At 36.2% G+C, this 13060-nt stretch overlaps 2 protein-coding genes across 2 annotated transcripts; both read left to right on the top strand.

The window, feature by feature from the left end:
- Positions 1-2410: 2410 nt before the first annotated feature.
- LOC129430615 (uncharacterized) lies at positions 2411-8070 on the top strand. The gene is made up of 4 exons (XM_055187983.2): positions 2411-2866; positions 6816-6943; positions 7039-7153; positions 7243-8070. Exons 1-4 carry the CDS (start codon positions 2605-2607, stop codon positions 7740-7742), a joined length of 1005 nt encoding a protein of 334 aa, XP_055043958.2. The 5' UTR covers positions 2411-2604; the 3' UTR covers positions 7743-8070.
- A 2209-nt stretch (positions 8071-10279) lies between these two features.
- On the top strand, positions 10280-12598 carry LOC129430597 (uncharacterized). Its single transcript, XM_055187959.2, has 3 exons — positions 10280-10732; positions 11299-11469; positions 11578-12598. Exons 1-3 carry the CDS (start codon positions 10462-10464, stop codon positions 12171-12173), a joined length of 1038 nt encoding a protein of 345 aa, XP_055043934.2. The 5' UTR covers positions 10280-10461; the 3' UTR covers positions 12174-12598.
- Positions 12599-13060: the final 462 nt, after the last annotated feature.

Below are 13060 nucleotides of genomic sequence, written 5' to 3'. Positions count from 1 at the left end.
TTCAAAGTGAAAGTGATTCATTTTTATTCAGGTTTGCAACGGAGGTTTTGCCCAAAATAGTAAACTTAGTGCAGCTATTAAACGCTATGTCAGATTGTTTTTAACATGCATCCTAATTGAGAATGTCTGTTTTATATTTATGTTTGAGTATTGTTGTGTTTAAATATTGTTGTATTGCTGTTAATGTTTTGTTTTAATTTAATTCGATTATTAAGACTCTAATTTTAAACGCCATATATTGGGCGTTGTAATGGATTGAAGGCTAATATGACGTTACAAATGGAGGCGGTCATTAGACATAATTTTCGACTTTAAATTAAGTTTTGTTTGCTTCAAATGTTTGCTTCAAATGAATTTCGTTTAATATAGTTTGTTTCTTAATTTTAATCAATGTTTTGTTGATAAGTGTTGTGAATATTAAAGAAAAAGAACATTAAAAAGAACACCGTGCATTTCATTACATAACAAATATTAACTACTGCAATATAGCCTACTACCAAATGCCAAAACATGCAGTATTATCTTTGTAATGATAGTTGTTGGATGTGCAAAATCATATTATGGAGTATATCACTTTAATCGCTTTTCAAAAAAAAGCCTTCAGTGCACAGAAATAAATTTGCATGCTCATCAGCAGCACATTTGATTGCGGCATGTTTTTGACTTTAAAAATCAACGTCATATTTAAAACTTTAGCTGATTGTGCTTTTTGCAATTTCTGTGTCACTGGCGAAGGGCGTGCGCGGGCGAAGCGCACACTCTTAAAGATCAACGTAATATTAATTTTAATTTTGCCGGCCACGCTTTTTGTCATGAGCGGAGGACGGAACACATACCACACGCACAGAGAACAGCGACATAAAGAGAATATAAGTTATTTGGTGTTTTTCTGACGAATACAGTCAGTTCGTAAGAACATTTTTAAATGAACTATAAGATCATCAATATGAACTCTGAACAATGAACTATAGGCTAAACATAATTGTACACATTTCGCTTCTAAAACCGCACAGAAAACTCAACTGCCGCGACTTTCAAAGAACCTTTCATAGATTTCCATAGTTCAGAAATGCATCTCCATGCATTATTGTTCTTTTAGTGATCTATTTAAAATCATGTGAATGTTTTCTGCCTTACCAGATTAAAATGGTAGGCTATTCGTTTTTCGAATAAATCTTTTTGTTTTACTTCATGCATTTATTTTTAGTGCAAATGCGACCTGTAAAATTAAATAAATGCACTCAACTGAGTAATTTTATATAGCTAGACATTATGGTATGAAAATCAAACAATCCTCTAAAGAAAGGGGCCCAAAATTCTGTCTTGCATACCCCCCTTGAAACTGTTCATTGCGCCCCTGCATACAAAAATATATTTATTGCGGCCACAAATAAAAATTAAATTGAAAAAAAAATGTTTAATTAAAAGCTGGGGCGACTGACTATAGGGGGCCCCCTATTGGCCCGGGCCCGCATGCCCAGACGCTATGCCACTGTATAATAGTCTTTTTTTCATGTGTGTTAATTTATGAGGGTGATAGACATTTTTCTTATATTTGTAAATTAGTATACGCATTAAACAATGTAAAGCAGAACATATCTTTACTTTAAGATTGTATCATAAGACCCTTACGAAAATTAAGCATGTTTTTGTGGTAAAAGTGTAGTAACCGTGTGTGTGTGTGTGTGTGTGTGTGTGTGTGTGTGTGTGTGTGTGTGTGTGTGTGTGTGTGTGTACCTGGTAATTATCACGTTGTGGGGACCAATTGTCCCCACAAAAATAGGAATACCAGTGTTTTTGTCACCTTGTGGGGACATTTTGATGTCCCCATGAGGAAACAAGCTTATAAATCAAACAAAATGAAGTTTCTTGAAAATGTGAAGTAGTAGAAGGGTTTCTGTGATGGTTGGGGTTAGGGAATGGGGTAGGTTAGGGGAATAGAATATACAGTTTGTACGGTATAAAATGCATTACGTCTATGGAATGTCCCCACAAAACATGGAAACCAGAATGTGTGTGTGTGTGTGTGTGTGTGTGTGTGTGTGTGTGTGTGTGTGTGTGTGTGTGTGTACCATATCAAACTAAATTGTTTAAGCTTTATGATAAACATCCTTGCTACATAGTAAACTTTAAGGGGTGGTTTCCCGGACAGGGATTAGCTTAATTAGGCCTTAGTTTAATTAGGAAATATAACTAGTTTTAACAAACATGCATCACTAAAAACATTACCTGTGTGCATTTTGAGGCAAAACAAAGAACACTGCTTTATTTTAAGATATGTCAGTGCAAGTTCTTTTCAGTTTCGACAGCTCTTAATTTTTTTTTGTCTAGGACTAGTCTAATCCCAGTCCGGGAAACCGCGCCTAAAAGTTAGAAAATCGCGTGCGAGTTGCAGTGTTTATGTCCGGTCTGTCTATACGGTGCTTTACGGTAATTCACTACACGCTTCTTTTCTGTCCTCGAACCGTAGGTCGCTGTTTATGGTTTGCATTGGTGGTCTGTCTCTCGTAAAGGTTTTCTCTTTTTGTCGATTACAGGCAAAGCATCTTTATTAAAAGATTACGACTGCAAAACGAATCTGACCATTTCTAAGAGCTCCGGTAAATGATGGACATCATGAACACTGTTGGTTTTCACACACAGTTAACATCCATAATGGAAGTGTTGGCGAATGCAGCTGTTGTTGAAATAGGCAAACTTTTCGAAGATCATTACGCTCTGTTGGGATTAGAGATAAAGCGATGTACAAACGAAAACGACTCTCTAAGAAAGAAATGTTTGTTTCTGGAGACTGAACTTCAGGCTGCCCGAAGAAACACCAGCAGGATGAACGAGACGGAAGCTCCGTTCAGCGACCGACCGACAGGTTATTTAATTTATATAACTTTACATTGTTCTGTTTTATATTGCCACTGTGTGTATTAAAGGCACGTGGCTTGTTGAGAACGAAGACATTTTGTCAAATTTTACTTAATGTTTGTTAGATGGGCTGTGGTTTATTTGATCTAACCCCCACAAAGACTGAGCTCGTGTAACCTCAGTTTGTGTACTAGGATTTTTCTTTGGGTTATTAAAAAGGTGTTATTTTTGTGGCCATTACTTAGTTATAATGCACAGGATATTGAAACTAGTCACATTAGTTAATAGATGTGTTATAATGTGCTTTCTGTCAAAATATGATTGAAATGACTGTAAAGGATTTTTTGTGATAATTCTACTGCAAGATTATTGTTTTGCATTTTGTCTATTATTAATTTCTTAACTGACTTTTTCTCCTTTTCTCAATCATAGGCTTTGCCACGTCAGAGTAGTTAATAGTGACTTCCTGTCAAAATATGATTTATGGCCCCCTGTCAATGGGCCCCACACCTATCAATCAAAAATTGCATGCTGGACAGTTTTGAGTGACGTTTTAAGGGTTTTAGCCGGCTGTGTCAATCATAGTGTGGCATTCTTTTTTGTGTCTGTTAGTTGTCATGCAGTTGTTTGTCATTTTTATAACGTGTCAATCAAAAAGTTTGGTCTTTGGAGGTTAGTGTGAGTTTAAAGTTGTACAGAGATTTTTTTGGCCTGTCATTTTTATGGCCGTGTGTGTGTGTGTGTGTGTGTGTGTGTGTGTGTGTGTGTGTGTGTGTGTGTGTGTGTGTGTGTGTGTGTGTGTGTGTGTGTGTCCTTTCTCCCCCACAGCCCCCATTCCTTCCAGATCAGCATGGGGCCCGGAGTGGCTGTGATTTACGGTCTTATGACCTGTCCTGACATATTTCCTTGAGGTTGTTTACACGTTGTTTATACGTACGGCATTGGTTTCACAATAATTGGGTGGCAAGCACACGTCTGCGTCGTTGGATATTACCGTAAAAGATTGACCAGCTCACGCTGATAGCTCTCTTTGTCCTTAAAAAGGTCAGTACCATACACATACCCCATCTTGCCATTGCAAAGACGTTTCAATGACCTTTGTGCCATCTTTTTCGAGAATCCTCAGGGTCGTAGCCAACTTCGCACATTGTTTATCAACAAGATTGTTTGTGAGTTCGGTCAGTTTCGCACAAAAAAAAAGAAAATAATCATTCCTTAATTTGTGCAAAATATCGTCCACAGTTCCTCAAATCCTTAAACCCCTCTGGGGTATGTGAATCCCACAACAATTGATGAAAACTTGTGCTATGTCGTATTAAAACCATTGCATGAAACAATTTTTGGTAAAGTTCCTTTAAAATTGTTGAAAGACTGAAGTTGTTCAAACAAGCAAGAGCCGGTTTACAAACCCTTTTGGTCTTTACAACGTGATAATTACCAAACCACACACACACACACACACACACACACACACAAACACACACACTTTTTAAAGAAAGTTTTGATGTTACAACTGTACAACTTTTAACTCACACTAACCTCCAAAAATACCACAGTTTTTGATTGACACATTATAAAAATGACAAACAATTGCATGAAAACTAACAATAAAAAGGAATGCAAGGCTTATATAATATGACGGCCATCTGGACGGCTGGCTAAAAAACCCACAAAACATCACTCAAAACTGTCCAGCGCGTACAATTCCCCGTTGATGGGGGTTGGGGCTATAAATCATGATTGACAGGTGCCACAAATCATATTTCGAAGTCACTACTATTAACTACTATGACGTGGCCAAGTCCAGGACCGAGAAAAGGAGAAAAAGTCAGTCCAGAAATCAACAATGGACAAAATGCAAAATAACAATTCCTGCAGTAGAATTAACACAGAAAGATCATTTTCAGTCATTAGATCCCCTGATCAATTTGGCTGGCAATTTGTCTGTAGAAAAAACATGAATATGATCAATCAAAGTTAAATGACAGCTCATATGTAACCTGAGAACAGACACACCATGCAAAAAAGGCTAAATTAATGTAGCCAGAACATGCTAGAAAATTAGAGTAAAGGCAATAAAACATGGCCTTTAAACTTTGAACAAAGCTAATTGTGTAGTAGAACAAAAGCTAGAAATGTTAAACTGCATGTCTAAATTCATAGATGGACCTAAAAATTGATCTGTATATGTCTGTGCATGTCAGTATATCAGCTAGGGCTGTCACAATGATTAAATAATCGTCTCATTGTGATTGTTTGACCTCATCACAATGATTTCAGATCACCGCAATGATTGCATTTCTCTCTAAAAACACAAGGGGGAGCTGCAGCACCTGTATAAACGAGACAGTATCTAATGGCGCTCCTTGACTGAAAGTGTAATGTGATACATTGCAAAGCCATTTAATACAATAGAAAACAGCATTTAAAGAAATGCTGCAAAACTTAAAAAGGAATATGAATTGTCAATGTCAAGTAAAACATAAATTTCCAAAACAGCAATTTCAAATTAAATAATTACTTTTAAATATGTGTTATGTGTATAAAGGCAGCGTGTTTGAAATATAAACAGAGAGCGCCTTTGTGATAACTAATTACATATTTGAAAACTACAATACTAATTTCTCACTAGAAATGCAATTAAAATGCTTAAAAGGTGACAATAAACGTTTATTTTCAGTAAATTTGTGCTCCAGCCGCTTCCTTGGCCGCCATTTTATTTTTTCGAGCTCGACCACTGTTGTCATGTGGTTTACGTCAGTAAAGGCGGTGACAAAGGGTCACATGGATATTAACGTCATTGACAGGAGACTGCACTGCCCCGTGTCAATGTTTTGAATGGAAATTTTCTCACCATTTAGAAGCAGTTGAAAACATTACAAATATTGATAGTAATCAGCTGGACAAAATATATAACACTGGCCTAGTGGTTTTTGGAGATTTTACTGCAAATATCTTACAAATTGCACCTTTAATTTAAATAATCACAACAATGTCTGAAAATTATTTCATAAAAAAACAAAAAATCTATGAGAATTAAATGTCAGTGCCCTTTGTTTTGACTCATGTAACCATATTTTTGCCAGTGTAATGATATAATCCACATTTGGCCAAAATTGAGTTTAAATGGACATACGTGCATATTTTACAGTAATGGTGGTCGATACGCCTTCTTCTGATCATTAATTAGAATGGCCAAGTCGCGTTTTATATTGACAGATGAATACGCTCAGTTATTAAATAGCCTACGTCTTAGTTCATTAAATACATTTAGTTTATTTAATATTAATTATAAATGTATTAAATATCTCTTGCAAACTATGAAGGGACAATGAATCAATACACTGACATGCTAGACAGATACTTTGTTTGCACAGTCCTACCGTAATTTTGTCATTCCTAGACGTACGTCTGGCATCCAGTGCTGAGCTTCGATGAAACTTCACAAGACCGGCGAGATGCTTCCACAGGGCAGGAGATACGCGGCGTGATTGACATCTTTGACACCAAATGGATATACGTGAAAATCAGATGTCATGATTTCACAACTTTTCATTGGCCATTTAGATAAGTGAAGCATACTGTATACGGAAATGAACCTGGACATTCAATCCGTCGAAAAATCTCAAAATCTGCAAAATGGACATACGTGGTTTTCATCGGACAGCGACGATATGTTGGTGTATCGATGAGCTATAAAGTAGTTTGATTAAGAAAGAAATCGAACGAGTATGATTCACTAAATAAAATTGACGATATTCAAGTTTCGGAATAAGTTCTTCACATGTTTATTCGATCCAATTTGATAGAAGGCGTTGTCTCGAAAAACAAGGGGTCTGAGAATGCGGGACTCTGGGTGCGGGACAGTAGCTGCAAGCTCAGAGTTTGTGTCTGTGAGCATTGCGAGAGGTACAAATGTGGAAATGTTCCACAATTAATGCTTGTATTTTTAACAGACACAGGACATCCTGCAATTGACAATGTGTTTGGTAAGGACTGGTCCATGGACTTGTGGAGAGGCGAGGAGTCAAACATTGGTCAAAATGAGGAGACAAGTCTGAGCTCTTCAGCTAACACAGTAGAGGTTTGTCTTACATACAGTACCACTGTTGATGCTCTCTTAAAAAAGTACCTCTTAAGGTCCCTTATTTTTTATCTCTTTCATCTTTTGTTTCTTAGACAGTTAATTTGTTGAATGAAGAAACAGACGGGATTCTGATTAAGGTTGAGACGTTTGAGGATTGCCCAAGTCAAAATAAAACTGAAGATAAAAGCAACAGTTTAAGTAGTACAGGTATGAAAAGTTGTATTCTCAATTTTATTAATTATTTTTACATAATGTTCATATTTTTCTGATCTGTGTGTGTTTTTATGTCATTACAGGACCTGCAGTGGGCAGCAATGAGAGAAATGATGCTGAGAGTTCAGCAGATTTTATCACATACACAATACCTACATATGACCAAGTGAAATCAAACCCACCGCAGAGACAAACCGATAAACAAACAAGACTTTCTACACATGGAAACAGTCCAACACAGCCACATTTGATGACTGATGAGGTTGTTTCAACCTTTACCAGTAGCGCTAAATTCAGCAGTACACAAAACCAGACAAGCGCTTCAGAAATTAAAAAGATTGAATGTATACTCTGTGGAGAAACCTTTAACCTTCGAAGATGTCTGAACTTACACATGAAGACACACACTGGAGAAAAACGTTTTGGCTGTACAATTTGTGGCAAACGATTTGCTAAAAAAAGATACCTGCCAATACACCACCGGGTCCATACGGGTGAGAGGCCGTACACGTGCATGGACTGTGGGAAGAGTTTTGTCCAAAAGTCTTATCTTACTAAGCATCTCCAAACCCATACCAGCTAAAGAATCTCCAAAGCCATATCAGAGGAAAGCCTTATAGTTGTGTCAAATGGTAAAAGTTACACAAACAAATGGGCTTTTGATATACACCAGTGCTAAAAAATATAAAAATAAACATGTGATCATACATAATATGCATCTTGATATATGCTGTGACACATTCAGATGACTCACTATGGGGCTTTTTATAGGCCTACCTGAATAAGAAACACTTTGTTTTGTTTCTTAAATATAAGTTTACACTGTTGTTATTTTCCACCTAAGTTTTTATTTGAAGAAAATGTTACAGTTGTAGACTGTATATCACAATTCAATAAAAATGTTTTTAGAATTATTGTTATGACATATTTCTAAGTGTTATTATTATAATATCTGTGATCCGATCACTAAGTAAAAAGTATGTATACATCATAGTATTTTTTATTTCGCTCATGTTTACTTATTATATTCACCTCTAATTTAAATATCACCCGATACATGTCACAAAAACATGCAATAGCATAACATTGTCAATGCACATTATTAATGGGATGGGCCACAAGCTGTACATTCTGCAGGGTTCATGTGTTCTTTCATAACATTATAAAGCAAAAAAAGTGTTGTGCCATTAAAAATATTTTCATTGCACATATCTAAAAACTGAAGAACTTTCTCCAACCCAACTTTGACCACCCTGGCTGTGTGCTTGCGCAAAACTTTGGTTCACATACAGAATGTAGATGCAAAGAACATCTGAATCAATCTGCAATTAAAGTCAGTCAGATTGACAAAAAAATGGGTGCATGTAAATATAGCAATTGAGTGAAGGGTCGACAGGTTGTAAGTCTGAAGATATTTGTACCTAAACATCCCAGCTAACACATGATGAACCAGTTACACAAGTTATTTGTCATTTTTGGTCCCAGGCATGTAATTTCATTAACATTAAAGTAAAGTACTAATTCACAACATCACCTTTACTATCTCCTAACATTGCAAGACATCCAAGGATGGTCTAGTAGTTATGTAATATTTACGTACTATTCTCATCATGAATGTTACTGGTATGAGTGATGAGTCCTCGCAAACATTAGTAAAAATTTTTTTTTACAAATATTTCCCTGTCACTAAATAAATGTACTTTTGTTTTTCTTCTCTTAAAATAAATATTTGTATATTTTGTGATTGAATCATGATGTGGGCTTATTTGAAACACATGTGGGCTCAAATGGTGCCAAAGTACCAATTAAGCCCATGACAAACGTTTAAATTCATTCATAAAATATCTTAATTTACTATCTTATTTACTATATATATATATATATATATATATAAATTCTCATTAAGTATCAACAGCTATAGCTTAACATCATGACTCTAGCAATAAATAGTCTGCCGGTTTAACCCTAATAAGTCCCTTGGGGTCAATCTTACCCCCAAGCCACTTTTATTTAGTTAAAAAATCTGGTTCCCTTCATCTCAGAGGAATAAAATTTTGTGACTTTTCCAGATTGTCTGTAAATACATATAAAAAACTGGGCTTGATTCTGTCATTCTAAAGAGGTGTAAAAAAATTCACCAAAAGAGGCCCTTTGGGGGTAAAAATGACCCCAATTGAAATGAATGGGAAATGCAAACACGCACACATACACACACACACACACACACAAACAGACACAGACACACACAAAAAGACAGAGTCACAAACACGCACGCCACACACACACACACACACACACACACACACACACACACACACACACACACACACACACACACACACACACACACACACACACACACACACACACACACACACACACACACACACACACACACACACACACACAAACAAACACCCTTACATTTAGTCAAATTTCTGTGGCATTTTGTAAAAACAGACATTTCAAAATGCATCAAAAACTACAAAAATGATACTATTTGAAATAATTTTAATGACGCTTCTAATGTTTATATAAACATAAATTCACAAAATGTTTCACTAAAGTACTGATGTTGAGCAGTTGGCCGCATCCAGTAAAATGAATGGGTCTCTATGGGCATCTGCTGGTCAAAATGATTTATTTCCTAAACTGTAACCATAAAACTGTTTTTTTTTTTCTAAACACCAAATGGTCGAATTTAACACATAACATCTAGATCAATATCTAAAAACAATTTAAATCAAATTTAAATAATAATTAATGTGAATTTTTCATACAAAAATTATATTTTACAGGCTGGTGTAGTTGAGGAATTGAGTGGTAAATAGGTACAAAAGTACTTCATATCTTCCAAAACACAACATTATTGTATAGATGGATAAGTAAACAAAAAAAGATATATTATTTGTATCATTAAAAATTTATATATTTTTTGAATCACCCTTTTAATTTCTGGGGTCATTTTTACCCCCAGGAACTCTAACGTATACAGGAAAATAGGGGCTTATGAGGGTTAAAGTTAAACATCTTTGTATTGTTAAGTGCATAATAAACGTTAAAAGTTATCAAATTATGAAAAACTACCTTGTGTGCTTTTGTTTTATGTCGGTCATTCTATACGGCGCTTTACGGTAATTCCTCCCATGATGCTTTTCGGTCGGATGCTGTTTATGGTTTGCATTGGTGGTCTGTCTTTTAATATCGTAATGATTTGAACAGAGCAAAACATATTTGTTAAAGATTACAACTGCGAAACTCGAGTATTTCTAACGTTATTAAGAGCTCCAAGTAATGAGTAAATGATGGACATCATCATGAACACTGTTGATTTTCAGACACAGTTAACATCCATAATGGAAGTGTTGGCCAAAACAGCTGTTGTTGAAATAGGCAAACTTTTCGAGGAGACTTATACTTTGTTGGGATTAGAGATAAAGCGATGTACAAACGAAAACGACTCTCTGAGAAAGAAATGTCTGTTTCTGGAGACTGAACTTCAGGCTGCCCGGGGAAACACCAGCAGGATGAACGAGACTGAAACTTCATTAAGCGTCAGCGAAGAACCGACAGGTGAATTAATTTATATAACTTACATTGTTCTGTATTATAATGCAAGTGTGTGTGTATTAAATAATGCACGTGGCTTGTTGACATGTTTTTTCACAAATTGGTCGTAAGCGATGTTTTAGGTCCAACCCCCACAAAGGTTGAGCTCGTACCCTTGGCCGTTTTTCAATTCGAAGGCTGCAGCCTCCGGAGGTCGCATTTGCATGCTATATACGTCTTATTTCAGAATATGAACAATCATAAAGTTGACTATTATTCTTAGTTAATCGTAAATTGTTGTAACGTGCGTATAACTTGCGTGTGTAATGCTCGGTTAAATGAAATAAACCAGACTTGATGACGTATGCAGCCTGCATATGCGACCTCCGGAGGCTGCAGCCTTCGGATTAATAAACGGCGCTTGAAGAGTAGGGGAGGCTGCAGATAAAAACGCAATAGTTACCTTCACACAAGTGCAGCTGCACAAATCCTATTGTACAAATCACAGATTAAGAAACTCGTACGCTCACGTTTAAGTGTTCAGTGACATTCTCTATCTAAGGTAAATCTTTATCTCTTTTCTGGTGCAGGAATTTCCTCAATTCAGAGAGGTCGCGAATTTCCAACCCTCGAAAAATGCACATCCTGCTGTTCCCTGTACCATTGTCCATTCTGTTCTACTGTTTTTTACAAACCCTCGAAAAAAAGTAAATTGCTGTCTCATCTTCAGCTTCACTTCTCAAGGGCGGTCATTCATGACGGTAATGTAATTTGTGAATTTTGTGTAACTTTGTTGTGCTGTGTATTATCTTTCTGATCACATGAAGTAGAAATGTAAGTAACAAAGTAATTGTCTGTTGTTTTTTCAGATTATACTATACACCGGTGTGGTCTAAGTTGTAGGACAAAATTACACTACCATTGTGTGTATTGTTCTTCCATTGTATTCCGACGTGACAACTTTGAAGCCCACCTCAAAGGATGTAAGATCCGCAATGCTTCCTTTACCACCACCACATCAACCATCATTCCTGATGTGCCACCCTTGACTGCCACTACATCGACCGCCAATACATCAACCACCGTTTTTGATGTGCCACCCTTGACTGCCACTACATCGACCGCCAATACATCAACCACCGTTCTTGATGTGCCACCCTTGACTGCCACTACTTCGACCGCTACTACATCGACCGCCAATACATCAAGCAACATTTTTGATATGCCACCCTTAAGTCCCAGTATGTCCTGTGTGCGAACGCAGTTACGGAAAAAAGCTGTTGTCAAGACAAAATGCCCTTATTGCCACATTACCATTCTCAGAAAAAATTTAAGAAAACATCTGGAGAGGAAACACACCAAATGTAGGGAAGACATTACAGCAAGTCATCACCTTTATTCTGAATGCATAGACCAATCTGATGGTGGCATGAGTCCATCAATAAACGACTCAATGAACGACTGAATTAATAAATAATATTTTGATCACAAAAAAGTTGTCTTTTTCTTAGATAGCTGAATAACAGTATCTAAATTCTGTATGACAACTACTGATCTATATAAATGACTGGATCGCGCATTGAAATGCTTAACATAATAGCAAGAAGTGAAGTCACTGCAGAGTTCGAGCGGCCATTTTGGTATTCCCAACCGGCATAGGGGGTATTTAATTTACATTCAAAATCTTGATCTAAATTCACTCGGTTTACAGCGTATCAGTCACACAAGATCATTTTTTAGGGTATGTGTACGTAAATTAATTGTTACTTCTAATGTTATTTGCGATGTTTATGTTTTGATCGGGCAGAATAAGAGATTTATAGAAAACGTTTGGGTGAGTGTCTGCTGCATTCTGTTGTAATGACACGTGTAAATAAAGTTTTATGAGCATACACTGTCAGTGTTATTTATCTGAATAAGTTATAAAGTAAAGAAGACTTATATTCTATGGATCTTTATAAGCATAGCAACAATCAAAATTGTATGTGTTTTTATATTGCTGAATCAAATGTTAGTTTAACAACCGTTTAAAACGTTATTCTTAACTGTTTCAAAATCCATGCTATCGTTAACACATTTTACTGTACGAGCAAAAACAATATTGTATAACAGGAGTCTTCAACTACTCTTCTTTGAGGACCAGATTTTAAAATTGTAAATATGGTGCTGGCCAAACTTTTTCCACTATTTTTACCTTTTATATATTTTTTACCTATATACAGGGTTCCCACGGGTCCTTGAAATTTGTGAATCTGGGGGTGGAAAATTCAAGGCCCTGGTAAGTTTTTGAAAATATACATACATAGATACAGGTCATTAAAAGTGCTTGAATCTATTTTATAAAGTTTTCTG

Source organism: Misgurnus anguillicaudatus, chromosome 19 (genome assembly GCF_027580225.2).
Source record: "Misgurnus anguillicaudatus chromosome 19, ASM2758022v2, whole genome shotgun sequence".
NCBI lineage: Eukaryota > Metazoa > Chordata > Actinopteri > Cypriniformes > Cobitidae > Misgurnus > Misgurnus anguillicaudatus.
Note: the sequence above shows the minus strand (reverse complement) of the source record. Positions and strands in the feature narration are given on the sequence as shown.